The sequence below is a fragment of the Drosophila hydei genome, unplaced genomic scaffold (genome assembly GCF_003285905.1).
Source record: "Drosophila hydei strain 15085-1641.00,03,60 unplaced genomic scaffold, DhydRS2 tig00000001-arrow-pilon, whole genome shotgun sequence".
Classification (NCBI taxonomy): Eukaryota; Metazoa; Arthropoda; class Insecta; order Diptera; family Drosophilidae; genus Drosophila; species Drosophila hydei.
Genome location: NW_022045643.1, coordinates 13,235,875 through 13,251,344, shown reverse-complemented (window position 1 = coordinate 13,251,344; position 15,470 = coordinate 13,235,875). Strand labels below are relative to the sequence as shown.

Below are 15,470 nucleotides of genomic sequence, written 5' to 3'. Positions count from 1 at the left end.
AGTGCGCTTCATCGCATGTCGAGCTTTAAAGCGAAAATTTCCCTAATTTAGCCGTCCTCCTTTTGTCGGTGATGTTTATTAATGTATTTTTGTTGTCGTATTATTTTAAGCAATTATTGTGTCGGTCATGGCATCTGTGGGCGTGGCAGCGGTAGGAGGAAACGCCAAAAACACGAAAGTGATACAAGAGCGAGCAACTACTATAAAATTGATGCTAATTAAAATGTAATATTTGCTTCACACATCACAATGCGATGCGACAACAATCACAATCGATTAAATTTCACTTCACAACTAAATAAAATGCTAATACAACAATAATTACGATGTGCAAATAATTATTTCACATTTAATGCCGATAGAGCGATTTTATCATTTATAAATATTGAAATATGATTAGAGCACTTGTGGAACTTTCGGATGGCTGCTCAAAATATTAAAATTATCGAGGTTCAGTAAATATTTGAATGCTAAGCTAACAATTCGTACACAACAACGACTAAAAATGTAGCCAACGGGTGTAACCAACAGCATAATACTCGTTCACAGTTCAAAAACTTTTTAATTGATAAGAGAAATAGTTTTTTCGGTTCCGCCGCGCCTCTATAGGGGACCATGTAATTCATAGGTTCCACTATAGAGGAGCTCCAGAGTAATCCAGCTGAAAAACGTAACGATTCATATGTTAAACTGTAAAAGTTACAATTTTATCTATACTATATATTGTGATACGGCGATTGTTTACACAAGCAGATATTTCAAATATATCAAAGTAAAACAGAATTTATTCATAGCGCAATCTCGATATGAATGGGTAACGCCTACGACTCGATTTGCGATGTCCTCAATGCGCTTATCCAATAAGTCCAACCCGTTTATTAAGTGAAGTTATCACGACTATATATTTAAAATTCCAAGTGCCTAACTCCACAGGCAGATTGTCGGAGAGAGACTACGGTCAAAACTGACATTGCCCTATAAACTCATTTTAGTTCGTGAAAAATGCTTTCAGCTTTTGCAAATATGCCAGAAATTTGAATTGGAAGCTACCCCATCGAAAATTTGTTGATTGCCTTTACATATATAAATATGTACAAAAATAGAACGAAAGCAGTGAATTATAAACTTTAAAGAGCGGCTTTAATTACATTTTTATCTTTAGAAAATCGGACTGAAATGGAGCCATACCAATATTGAGTTATTATTTTTTTTTTGTCAGTAATCAAAAGCAGCTTAAATTGTTTTAAAGCTAATATATACAATATTAGACTTCCAGTGATTATGATATATCAATATGGCTGCACTTTCATCCATTTATTTGCCAAAAGTTGCTACTGGTTGAGGGTATAAGAAGAGAGAAAGAGAGATGGAAAAGAGGGAAATAGTCCAAGTGTTTTCTGTTTGATGTTGTGCGGCGGCGGAAATTGCAAAATTGTAAAGCGCCACTTTCCGGCCATTTGGCGAGGCGCAGGCTCTCAGATTGGTAGTCAATCAGCCCGACCAGTGGTTCGCGCTCGTTCATGAGTGTGAGTGAATACAGTTTCGAGTGTGATTTGTGTGGGTGTATCTGTGTGTGTGTGTGTGCATTCACTGACCAGGCGTTAATTGAATTATGTTTGCCGCACAATTGGCGCTGCAAGCGCTCGTAAAACAAAAACAGATGAAATGAATCACAGAAAGCGAATCAAACATGAAAGTGGCCTTTGGCATGTGAAATTGATGTGAGTCCAATTTAAAAGTGTTGAAAACCTGACTGAAAGCAAAAAATGATTATTAAGCCGCAAGCCAGGGGACTTTAGCAAATGAAGTTATTCAAAGAGAAAATTTATATTTTCGGGATAATTAATTGAAAATATGAATATAAATCAATATTAATTAGGCAACTCCAAATTAAAAGCTTTTCAATCGAAGTATTTAAATATTCTATGTGTTTATATTTTATATACAAATGTACAGAACATAAAGCAAATTTTCAATTTGACTTAAAGTAGCATTTGATTAAAAATTTAGAGTTCTTCACATGAAAGCACATACATGTTTATATATAAATATTTCTTTTAATCAAATTTAAAATGTTGCTTTATGTTCAGTAAATTTTACACGCTTGACCTAGTTTTCTGGCTTCAATTGATTAATGAAAAGCACATTGTTAAAAAAAAATTCAAATGAGGAATCTCCAGTTTGGTTGCCCGACTCGGAGATACCCTGGACCTAGTCGTATCAGCGTTTTTTAATATTTTCCATAGCTTTTATATAGCATTGAAGAGAAAAGGCAGAAAAACAGATGTTTGGACTTCAGGACTTAAACCAACAGCTCATACAAAAACCTTTCTTCACTCTTTGCTCGATTAGTGGAAAATCTAAAATAAAGCAGCAGCTGACTATTCAAATGCAATTCAATCGTAATTGTGATTCTTTGAATAGGAAAGAATGCAGAAATTTTAATGTATATTCACATGCATAGGAAAAATGCTTTCCACTTGTTTTTACTAACTGTCCAAACTTTTTGTTGACTAACTTCTGTATTACTTTACGTTTTACATATGTTTTTGTTATTTGTCAGTTTATTAAAATATCAAACTCTTCCACAAATTGGCTATATTTTTTTTATTATACATCAACTTGAAGATTTTAATAGCTAAGTTTTGATACTACTTTTAGTCGATACCATTATAACAGAAATAGTTATCAATTATAAAAACATACTTGATTTGAGTGTGCTGTAAGGAGCTTCCAAAAGGTCAACTCTCTATATATATTTAAGGTTGTTAGATCATGCAGACGGACAGACATTTGGACGGACAGGTTGTAAATAGACTCAGCTTATCGTTCTGATCAGGAATAAATATGATTTGTGGTGTCTGTCATGCCTCTTTCTACCCGTTACAAACACTTACAAAATTATACCCTGATTTCCCATTTTCAAGGGGCTCAGCGTATAAAAAATCAAATAATATATTCCCCAAGTTCCGACAGTGGTTTGTTTAGGCAACTTGACATTAACAACCCACACTGTATTTATTTATATTCATACACCTATAGAATAGACTACTTAATCAATGCGTCACAATTAATAGCCATAATTAGAACAAACTATTCACAATATTTTCTCCTTGAATTTTATGTTATTATTATTTTTAATACATTCGGCATACTAAGGCTTGTTTAGGAATGCCAACGTCATGATAATATACCCATTCTGGTCACCGAATCCAGATTCGATTGGCCCCCACATCAATGTTTTATTCATTTGCTTAGTAGGCTGTGTATACAGCTCATTACAAACAATCAAATATCAATAGGAACGCCTGAAATTACACGGCCTGTGGCACCATGAATGAACTCCCAAAGTGCCTCAGTGTAGAGACCCTCAAAAACTAAGATTCAGCTCGAGTGCCAAACATATATGAAACAGTAAAACTTAATTTGCTGTTTATGCCAGAGCCTAATGACAACTGTCGACAACCAAATGGCAACTGGCGGCCAAGGCTTGGGTTTTGTGTTGGCGCCAGCTCCGCTGAGGATTTAAGGATTAATAAGCCAACTTTGGGGCGGCGCTAATGAACTGTGCGCTAAGACCCCAGAAATGAACTGACGAACTGCAAATGAGCGAACGACTGGACTGGACGCACAACGCGTCGTATGTGTGATAGCCAGCTTAGGCGACCATTTGACATTTTCCGCACGCATACAGATCCATGATATATGCCTGCATACATAAGGAGAAAATTGTTTGGGCAAATAAACGTAACATTTGCGTTGATTGCCAAATGCCGTCGGCTGTTGTTGGTCTATGATCCAGCTGCATATAAAATATAATGAAGAAAAATAACTTAAAGCGACGCAGCCATAAAATAAATGAGGCAGCAATGGGAAGTTTTGTGGCTCAAATGGCATGTTTGTGGACAACACATGCTAACATGTGTAGAACTGATAGGTATCCTTATGTCCTGGGGTCGGGCGAATATTTCTTGGTAATTTGCATTGCCAAAAAGTTAAAGGATAAATAAGGATTGCCAATCCTTTTTGTTGATCGGGGGCTTGGCGAAAGTTTTATTTGGCTTATTTATTATGCCCTATATGACATTTGCATGGGTGGCCGAAAAACATTTGCGGCCACTTTAATGTCGCAGCATTCAGCGCAGGCCAACTGAATGATAAATCAAAGCCCCTTACGGCCTTTATTGGACTTGTTTGGGAATTTGTTTACGATACGGTAAGAGCAAATGTCATCAAATGGTATTTGTATTTTTAGCGCATATTTCATAAATCAAAACTTTTGTTGTCTTCCAAAATTCTTGGGCAACTTTTGATTGCCTTTTTAGACATTTGTCGACATGTACATTTTGCATAGCTGACCAAACAGCTTCAAATATATTTCGTCGCTGGCTTAAAAGTTATGAGATCCACTTTTCATTCCATTCTATGTATTTTGTGTCGGCCTGTCTGACTTATAATTAAATAAATTTTCATTTAGCCTGTTGACACATTTGACTGCTCATTAAACATTTAAATAGCGCTGATTTCGGCCATACTAAATCATGCACGCTTTGTTCTCAGCTCTATGCACGCTTCTGTAATTTATGCTCGTTTCGATCTAATATTATATTAGACTAACTTGTTTAAACTTGACCACATTTCACACAACAGAAAGCCAAAATGAAACCAATGCCATATTTTGTTGCCTATAATTCGCGCATTAATTTCTATTTTACGACCACCGAACCAAAGGCCCCAAAAAACATGTCAACAATAAAAAGTGAGAAGCGTCGAGGGACCCCAATTTAAAATATATAAATTTAGTTCTTTCTTTCGCTTTAGCTGTGTGTGCATACCATTTGCCTAATGACGACTGTGAAATATTTGTAAAAAATATTTCTGTGCCAATTGAAACGTTTTATTTATTTATACATAATTAACACATGTGAGAAAATGGTGAAGAATGAATTCTCTATTCAGCGTTCATGTTTGGTCTTAAAACAGGAATATTATTATTATCATAAAGTTTTTAATGTGCAGCAATAATATTTATATTATTATAAAATTTTTATATTAGAATTAAAAATGATAAAATAAATAAATAGGAAAATCTGCGCCGCTTGCATGGTACATATAGTGTGAGAAACCTAATATACTCTAAGCTACCTATCCTGGTATAAAAATAGAAACAACAAGGAAAAACGTTCCACTCAGGCGCGACCGACTACATTATACTCTGTTCACCCAGGCATATATGGAATATTATATTTCAGTTTTTTTAATAGATGCAGAACACATCGCTTTTATGTTTATTTGTGGGTGAGGTTATGTTCTTCGAATTATAGAATTTTTACACCACATACAATAACGTTAAAAGAGACGGGACAAGGCGAAGCGCAGGACGGACAGTGTACAAAGCTAATATCCTTTTACCCTTTAGAAACTGAGTATATACAAAGAAAAATAAAAATGAACTTTCAATGTACTTGATTAGTTTTTAACTTTTATAACTAGTAGATAAATATTCATCATCATAAAATAGTAATAAATAATATTCAACATCATATTTAATATAATTCGAAGCTAATTTTAGATGAATATAAGTTGTTTAACTACAAATCATTTCCAACTTCACTTCGCGCACCAGGAGTCATTTAAAGAGGTGTCGTCGCGGTCCATTTATTTTTGGGATTTTTAGCAGACACCATTCTAACATTTTCATCCGAAGTTTGTCTGTGTGCAGAGTATTTGGCAGCCGGTTGCAAGCTTTTACGACATAATGCGCATAACAAAATATGTTGACTGCGCTTTTACATGAATTTAATGAGCATGAAGAACGTAAATTATATTTGCAAAATGAACAACTCAAATTTAACAACATAATTAACGAGAAGTATGCATAATTTTATGAAATGCACTAACAACTAATTTGTGCATGTATCGGACGAGCTGCTCCCAGTGCGCATTGGGCGACTCGGACTTTAGTTACCTGCCCAAGTCGGGGATTGTGTTTAATTGGGGCATATTTTATGTAGCCGTCATTTGGGCGTCTATTAATTATCTGTAAATGTGACAATGGCAGAATGGAATCACTTTTTGAGAGCTCTTCGCTTGGCAAACGTTGTTTTGGGTTTCTCTTGGTTGTTGTTGTTTTTAATGATCCTAAGATTTGACGACATAACGGCATATTAAACGCAGAAGAACGCAGGAGAGTGCCTGCTAACGATGTACACTAAAAATAAAGCAAAGCAAAGCAAAGCAAAAGACGAACGAAAAAATTGCCCCAGCCAGCCCAGGCCAACATTATTAATAGGCACTTAAAACTGTGTGGGGGCAGGCTAGAGCATAGCGCTGCAAGTGATAGGCACACGGCGTGGGGCGCAGGCAAGGACGGACGCCGCAGATTACGAGCCGTGGAACGTTGATGAAGACACGTTTTTACATTGCGTATATTGACGTTAAAATTAGATGCCAACTTGTCGACGACGCGTCGTTGGCAGAGTCTCAGCCTCAGAAACAACGCGTATCATATTTTAGCTGATGCTCAAAATGATGATGATAATGGAAAGATGGGATGATGCCTTAGCCAGTAGTTGCGGCATGTGAATGGTGATGAGCTGGCCCAGCCAAATAAGAGCGCTTCCTTCCCGCGCTTCCTCAAATAAATGTGGCTGTCATAAAGGCGATGATATATGGTTGCCTCACGTTCCGACACACAAATCAACATGTTAAATAGACCAGGCTAGTGTTGAATGTTATTTTTAAGCAAGTATCACTATGCCAAGCATGAGTACACAAATGTCGCATAATATGTAACAGCTGATGGGCAACCAAATTTTGAGGTCCCAATTGTCTGATACATAGCTGAGCAGAATCAGTAGATTTGTTGAGATGAGTTTCTCAGATTTTCCGACTCAGATTGGCATCCCTTTAGCAATTAGTATTTCAAAAATTGCTCATTATTGTAATAATGCTCGTGAGTTCAGGATATAAGCTAAGAGAGTGAATCACGAATGCGAAACAATTAAAATAAACGGCATGAGTAGATAATGAGTAAAACAGATGTCAATCACCTCCCAGGAACGGAAACCCTTCCGCAAGGCTATGTCAACGCTATGTCAAAAATCATCTTGTGTAACTATAAGTAAGCGATATTTATCAATTCTCTCTCTCTCTCCTCTTTCTGAGTAATTTGTTGAAATTGGGTTGCTTAAAACCACACACAGTAAGCATTCGACCCTCTTTTAATAGAGCACAGGCGTGTTTGAGAGTGTGTATATGAGGGAATATAATTGCCAGTTGAGCTAAACCGTTTCACTTGAATTTATTGTGCTGGCATTGTATGCTATAGCAGGCTAAGCTATATATAAATGGCTGATATGAATATTACTTTTAAAACCCCCACTTGTTGGGCTCTAGTGGCTCTATGTCTCTGTACTGCTCGCTCGTCTTGCACAATGCCGGATAGATTCTGTCATAGCCGCTTTGGCAGTTCAGGCTCTTCACTCTATAAATGGCATGCTCGGGCACAAAATTGCTGGCGTAGTTACAGGCCATTAGGAAGTTCTGCACTAGTCCCTTGGTAAATCTCACGGCCGCGCAACCCACGTGTGTGTTGTTGTCGCGCGCCATCACCGCAAAGTTACGCACGAAGCTGTTAAGAGAGGGGGAGATAGAGAAAGACATTTCTGTGGAATTGCATTGACGCACTCGGTAATTTTTGTTTCCTTGGGAAAGTAGTCCACTCGCTGCTGTGTTATGTTCTTGTACTGATTCCACCAGCCATCGATGGTAGAATTAATCAGTTCCTCATTTGTGATATCTGTTTTGTTAATGGTTATAAGCGCCAAGTTTTGACCGGAATTACGAAAGTCGAAAGTGTTGTGGCAAGGATCATAGTGCAGCGCACACTGCTTAACATTAAGAGTCGCTAGCTGCTCCAGTTCCTCATGCCACTGCATCGTAGCCATTTTCTCGGGACTCCGTAAGCCCTCGATCTTGCCGGCGGCCAGCAAATTGCGTGGCTGGTTGTGTCGGCTAAGAATAATCGCCTGATGCTGGGAAAGATTCAGAAGCTCCGTTGTTGGTGGACACACCTTGGCCAGTTCCTGATGGGATGGACAAGAGATCAGCTAGTGGTGCATAGCCACTGATGCGATACTTACGCCATTATTCTTGCAGCCAATGTGCTTTTTCAGACTGGAACACAGGCCTGTTTGGCAGTAATTGGTTTCGTTCTGGCAGTGTACTTGCTGCAGAATCACCAGCAGAACTATGGCCAACAGATGCTTGTAGTAATGCGGCATGTTACTTCGTTTTTGTTGAGTGCTTGGTGTTAGACTGGGGCTTTTATAGTTGATTTTAGCCACTTTGCCAGCTCAAGCGTTGGTGCTTTGACAACTGTTTTTGGCTAAAACAACTGTTGCTAATCACTTTACTACAGCTTATTCATGCCTATGTGGCTTAGCACATTATGCAGCAGACACACATTCTTCATACACACACACACACAATTCATTGCTTCAAGTGTCATGCAAATGAGACTAACTCAGGGGCTATCAATGCCAAAGGCATCCGAACTGCTTCTGTGAATGGCTTGCCGCCTCGACTTGCCACACTTGACACTTACTATAAAAGAAGAGAAAAAAATGTTCAAAATAAAAGTAGAGTAGAACGAGTAAAGCGAAATGAGTGTTGAAATGTCAACGCAAAAATACTTTTCATGCTGCAATTTAAGCCGTAAACACAACACAGAATGTTCTGTGAATCTCTGCTGCAATTCATGAAAAGACAAAAAGACGAAAAGCAAAACGAAGCAAAAAGGATAGAAAAACGACACGGTTGAAAGAGAAATGGAAACGCCGCCATTCCATACCCTCGCCGCTCATTTGCTACCTCAATTGAAATAGTTTTTCTTGACGCCAAGTTTCGAATGGACATTCTTCTCCTGTAGTTTTTCACTTTCATTTAATTTTTTCAAGTTTTGCAGAAAAGAAAACCACTTGAAGTACTATATATATGTATCTATATATGTAGTACTTAGACCTCATCCCAAACCAAAGCTTCACATAAGTGAACTATAAACAAATTGAGCATAAGCTCCCCCAATGCTAAAAAGCGTGAGAATGCTTAAACAGCATTTTCATCAATAGCCAAATAAATAAACAAAAACTCATCATTCCATAACAAGTGAACAACGCACACATACACAGAGTAAGAAAATGTTAACTTTAATCATAATTTTTACGCCGACGATTGTCTTTCTGCCTTTATAGAAAAGTAATTCTTTTGACTACTGATGAAAATGATTAAGCAATTCCACGCTTTTTAGCATTGGAACTCAAATTGTTTATAGTTTATGTTTATAGTTGATTTTTGCATCATTATTTATTTCCTTTATATTTTGTATTAATCTTTGACGCATCATTATGGAGTAGTTTACGTTTGCATAACGTTTCCTTTGCGTTCTCTTACAAAGACTTCAAGAGTATCAGTTTCATCATAATCGACCTGTCCAGTCAACATTTATACAACATAAGAAGCAATTAAGACTGTTCTAGTCGAGACGGCTCGACTAGGAGATACCCTGAACCCTGCATGTAGGAGATGTTCCAAACATTCTACGATTTTGTTACACATGCAATGCAAACAACACATGCACACACATACTCATACACACGCATGCATAAGTTTGAGGGAATGGTGTTGGTAATAGAAGCCTACAGAGCAAATGTGAGTTCAGTACAATTTTCGAACTACGCTTAAAAAAGAAAGCAAATTATCGAATTTTTCATGGCATGTGTAATAGAGAAAAACTATAAACTTGTACTGCTTTTGTGGCATACGAGATCGCTTCGTTCACACGGATGGACAGAAGAGATCGACTTAGCTAGCCTACTCGCCTCCTTCTGTCTTTTACATACATTTTCCCAAAACCAATATACCCTGAATTCCAATTTTCAATGGATTCAGGGTATAGGTAATAAGTAAGGAAAGTATTGACGTTGTAGGAGCGTTAGCTGAGCAAGACTAAAATCAGTCATTGCTCATTGGCTTATGTTTATATCAGAACAAATGATCAGAAAATTGTTTAAATAATGTTGAATTTCATGGGAGGGTCCGCTCAATTTCTATTATTAGTCAAGATCAATATTCCGCAAAATAATAATTTGGGCCGAATAACATGTCGATGGCATGTGGCATAATAATAAGCCTCATTTTTACTGTCAATTCAAATCGAAAATTATTCAGACTTCAGCAATTGTGGGCGTAAAGGTCATGTCAACTAAATTGAATTTTATTCAGAATGTGATCAAATGTTCTTTGATGTAAATAAATAAATGTATCGATACTTCAAACGGTTTTTGATTTATATTCTAATAACAGGTAACCCCTCAATTTTTATATATATAAAATTATATAGGTATATAAGTGTAGGAATATGTACATATATTTGTAATAACAGGTAATCCCTCAATTTTTATATATATAAAATTATATACGTCTATAAATGTATGTGTAGGGATATGTACATATATTTGTAATAAATAATGAGAACTAAGATCTTTGACAATATTTGAAAAATATTTTATGAGCCAAAAACGAGCTACGTGCCAATGCAAATTGACATATCTTAATATGGGAAAAACAGTAGACAGATTTAATAATTTAGTGAAGAACAAGAAATATATGTTATTAACGCATATAACAAGAAAAGCATGCCAATTCTTTAAATTGATAAGAGAAGGAATCAGTAAAAATAGGGAACCGACTTGCTTATACCTGTGAGCGAGAAAGATGTTGAGTTAGCCATTTAATTTGTTGCCAAGAGAGACAGGTATAACAGCAGAGAAGCGACAGTGGCAAAGCTAAATTCAACAGCAGGGGAAAATAAGTCACAACAACAGTCAGATTATTTCTTTATGACTGCAATAAAACGTAAAGCTTACAACAAGAAAATCTGTAGTTTCCCAAGTCTAATAACGGAAACTACTATTATTATTATTTTAGCTGACGCCAATTAAATTTCAAGCTTTATGGTCGTGTAGCAAATAAAGTAAAATGAAAAAGAAGGTAAAGAGAAGTAAGCTGGTTGTGACCGACTGCCCATTGCACTGTTTGCGATTCAATTACACTTCAGTTAAGGCTTCAGAATCTTTTAGAAGTATGCGCTTTAAGGTTTACAATATATATATACCCGAGCTGACAAAGTCTTCTTTAATATAAGTTAAGGTAAAGGTCATTTGCTTTATGATTACAAAAGAGAATAGAAATTTGAGAGCTGAAATACTCTTCACAAGTTTGCAGCTACTGCAATTTTTCTGGGCAAGTTTCTTCCATTTAGAGCACGTTAAAGGAATGGTTTAAGCAAAGCGAAAAGGAGACAAGAAAAGCTTCGCCTTACACTCACTTTTCGCTTAATTGGATTTGCTTAGGCGCCGTGTGCCCTGCACTACCCATTCCTGGCTAATAATTGCAGTTTGTAATTATTTTTGCAGGGATTAAACGCTGCGAACGACAGCAGCTTAAATGTATCTTTTCTCTTCGCCTCTCCTGTTCACTTTAAATTTTAAGTGTCTCCTACGAAAGTCAGTTTTCATTTAAAGCATTGTTCGCATATTTAAATAGTGAAATAAACAGAAATTTATTTTTGATGCCCCTAGGACTGAAAACATTCGCACTCCCACACACCAAGCTCATATGCATATATGTATACACACTGGTTAACTTTCACACTTGGGGTTAAAATCAATTTCATTTAATTTCCTCAAAAATCAGAAACGCGTTGCCAGCAACGTCCTTCGACTTTGGTTTTCTTTTGATTGGCGGCAATTGGCAGCATGCTTAGTATACACACACTTCTGCACATCATTGTGTACATGTTTGTTTGTAAGTGTGTGTGTGTGTGTGTGTGTGCGTGTGTGTGTCAGTGTACCAAAGCGGAAATTGAAATTCTCACACATGCACACATGCATAGATACATATATATTATGCAGTGTAGGAGAGTTTTGAATTTGTTGACTCCTTGCCTCATTCCCACGCTTAGATTGTTGGCTTCCTTCCACTGCCATATGCAGCATTTATTTGCATATTTAAGGGCAAAATTTAAATGTTATGCATGTAAGAGGCAGTCAGGCGTAAATGCTGTGTACGGGAGTGCCGAAGTATGTCTGAGTCTGCGAATCACATTGGGATGTCAATAAAACAATGACAATGTCGCAATCCTGAATACCATTTCTTGAGCTGCACGCGCCATACGCCTCGGTCCTGTCACTTAAAATGCTCAACTCAATTCGTTTTGTCACGTCCATGTCGCATCGAACAGTCAAGCAGCTGAGAAGCTGCCTGAGCTTCAGTTTGTGTCACGCATTATTAACACACGCTTCGTAGCCTAGTTGACAATGCAGCAACAGCAAACCGCAAGAGCAGAGACATGTGCAACGCGGCGTATGCGCAATACCGAATGACAGGACTCAACAGTGCTTTTGACTGGCAGTCAGTATCTGCCAAGAGTTTGACTGCCACTGCCACTGCGAGTGCCAGTGCCAGTGCCAGTGCCAGTGCCATGCCGTCTGCGGCTTTAACTGTGGGGTCGTGAGCTGATTGCAAATCGTATTGCAATTCCAATATCTTCCATTTGTAGTGCTTGAGGACTGCCCACATTTATGGCCAGCGCGTGGCGCCAGCTAGCTTTTCTTACACACTGTCAACGGGTATTTTAGTTTGGACTCCAAGCAGCAGCAAAAGGCAGTTTTATAAACCAAATATTTCAGCAGTCAAAGCTTCAATTGACAAAAAAATAAAATATTTTTAATAAGCGAAATAAACTTATTCCAAATCGCAGTATGAATGTGTGTAAAGACTGGTTTATCTCTCTTTGTTAACTGAGTTGTGTTTGTATATAAACTAAATAATGATACATTGCGTGAACATTCAAGAGTATGAAATAGTCCAGACACTGAAGGTATTTGTGCACTCTTGTTTTTTTGTTTTCAGTTTTAACTCTGCCAAGGCTGAGATTTGTTTGCCGTTGTGCGACGGTGAAGAGCTGGCAAAAATATTGTACTCGCCATTCCTTTCTACCTTATTTATTTTGCATTGTCGTCCGCCTGCGCTTATGCAATGGCTTTTGGCACGTTCAGCAATGCTTGAAGCGCGCGGTGAATGTTCATGTGTGCGCGTGCCTCTGTGTGCGTGCGTATGTGTGAGCTATGCAGCACTTGCACTAATGAAAAGTCTTGTGGCTGTGGTAATGTGTATGCTGAAAATGGCATTTAACAGCTCAAAGGCATGCACCAGTAGCCAAGAGGCACAGATAAAGCGAAGACCAACTCAAATAGGAGAGAAATTGTCTGAATCAAATGCTTTGAAATTTTTGCAGCTTATCTTTTATATATAAATACTTATATATTTCTTGAGTGACCAACTGCCCGACTGGGAAAACAAGGATAAGTCCATTTGCTACTATGTTTGCTATACGTGATATAAGTGCATTCTTAGTGTGTGGGAGTTTTCTTTTGACTTCAATATAATTGGCTTCAAGGTCAATTATTGTTCATAGAAAACGTGGTAAATCTGAAGAGATCAAGCTTAGCATTTTTCAGTTTCTTTCTTAAATACACAAAATTTGGTATATTATTTATAAAATCCAATATTTGCGTAGCAAATCAAGTCAAAGTCAGATACGATGTTAGGTCACATTTCGACCGACTTTTCGCAATGTAAATGACATTATCTACCTGGGGCAACACTCACACGCACAGGCTTTTAAGGGGCGCTGCCTCAACAATTTGTTGTCGTTTGTGGCATGTGACCAGACACATTGTCTACACCACCTTGTTGCTGTCAACTTAGCATAGACTTCATCAGCGTCTTCATTGGTGGCGTCTCGTTCTTTGTTAGCCACGCTTGATGTACAGCACCTAGGAATACAGACAGTAGACGGCCGACAGTCTCTGACACGCATCGTGGCATATGCTTTAGCTTTATCTACAGCTCCTTGGTGTCGTCATACCGACAGACTCTCCACACTCAGACCCCGACTGTTTCTGCCACCACATTGTCGATGTTGCCTTCTCGCCGTGCCGCAGTTGCCGCAACTCTCAATCTGATTTCTTGCCAACTGATTTTCTGATTTTCGCAGAAAATCGCGGCAACATTCATGGGTGTGCAGGCGGATGGTATGGGGTACGTGGGCTCATTAAATACGCTTTGACATTTGCTGTGCGCGTTGCTCACATTTCGTTTATCTTGCTTAGACGGAAGGCAGCCAGACGCACAGACGAGACAATGAGCCAGGCACCCATACCGCGCCCCTTTTTGGCCCTTAACTATGCCCCCTATCAACGCGACGTCTACATCAAATCAAACATGTGGCGCAACAGCCGCATCATTTCGACATTTATGCGACGACATTAAACACCCCGTGGCAAAACGAATCGTATAAACAGCCCACACGTAATTAGCCGCGTGGACTGTAAAAATTTAAACGCACTATTAAAGCACATGGCACGGGAGAGTTTTGAATATGCAAACAAGATGAATCTGTGTGCTGTGACGTTTCCTTCCAAAAATTTGAAAATCTGTTCCTTCCCCTTGATTCCCCTTGCCGAACCTCATCGCCACCATTGCGTCCTCAACGCCACATAATTGTTATGTTGATTGCAAAATTTTTACCGCTTGTGGTTAAGCCAAAGCCCAGACCGCTTGCCAGCAACTCTGTTGACGATCCAGAAGGGAATGGAGGACTGGAGCTGTGCCAGGACGAATGGGGTACAACGTCGTCGACGCACTTTTGACATGCAAATTTTATGCATTTTTTATTCTGAACTTGGGGGAAATTTTACTCGAAATACTGGGGGGCTACATTTGAGAACTTGCTCGGACTTGTTTGCTGTTGCTGTTTAAGCTCGCTGCCGTTTCGTGTTGTACGCTGCACTGTGGGACACCTCTGCCCCCACTGCGGACACTTGCCACTCCCTTGCACTGCAGTCGTAATTAATATAATTTCTGTTTTCGTTCGCATAAATTAAACAATACGCTGCGTGACTTTTAACGAGCTCTTAAAGCCATTTTGTACAGCAATTTGAGTTGCAATTTTTCACACTTGACAGTTGGTCAGCCGAGCGAAGAAGAAAGTAGAAAGATGTGTAGACGAGTGAAAAGTGAAATTACCAAGTTTTTCAGGCAGCACACTGCCAACTAATTAAGAAAATATTTGCCAAGCAATCGCACGGCCAGCCAACACAGGCGCTGAATGGGAAGAAGACTAAAATGCGTTGCAAATGCTGCAGGAAATGCCAAGCAGAGTTGTGGCAAAAAAAGGATTCCGCCAAAGAGCCAGCCAGGCGTGCAACAGCCGCATGTATGTATGGCAATGCCGCCTGCAGAGATTGCTTCTCGGAACGAGCAACGAGCTGCTGCATCCAGAAGTAGCACAAAACATTTCTCGGCAATTGTGTGCCAAGAGCAAGTCCAAGATGGCTGCAGCT

At 38.5% G+C, this 15,470-nt stretch overlaps 2 protein-coding genes across 7 annotated transcripts in view; both read right to left on the bottom strand.

Annotated features, from left to right (window-relative positions):
- Positions 1–15,470, bottom strand: part of LOC111597506 (zwei Ig domain protein zig-8) — a 42,944-nt gene that overhangs the window by 14,819 nt on the left and 12,655 nt on the right. The window lies entirely within an intron of this gene.
- Positions 7,243–8,315, bottom strand: LOC111597509 (venom allergen 3). The gene is made up of 3 exons (XM_023312277.2): positions 8,145–8,315; positions 7,690–8,087; positions 7,243–7,633 (listed from the first exon to the last, which is right to left on the bottom strand). The coding sequence occupies exons 1-3, from the start codon at positions 8,283–8,285 to the stop codon at positions 7,372–7,374; spliced, it is 801 nt and encodes a 266-aa protein (XP_023168045.2). The 5' UTR covers positions 8,286–8,315; the 3' UTR covers positions 7,243–7,371.

Coding starts and splice junctions, on each gene's coding strand:
- LOC111597509 (XM_023312277.2), bottom strand. CDS start 8,285: ATGCCGCATTACTACAAGCATCTGTTGGCCATAGTTCTGCTGGTGATT. Junction 8,088..8,144: donor TTGGCTGCAAGAATAATGGC/GTAAGTATCGCA, acceptor CCATCCCATCAG/GAACTGGCCAAGGTGTGTCC. Junction 7,634..7,689: donor AAGGAAACAAAAATTACCGA/GTGCGTCAATGC, acceptor CTCTCTTAACAG/CTTCGTGCGTAACTTTGCGG.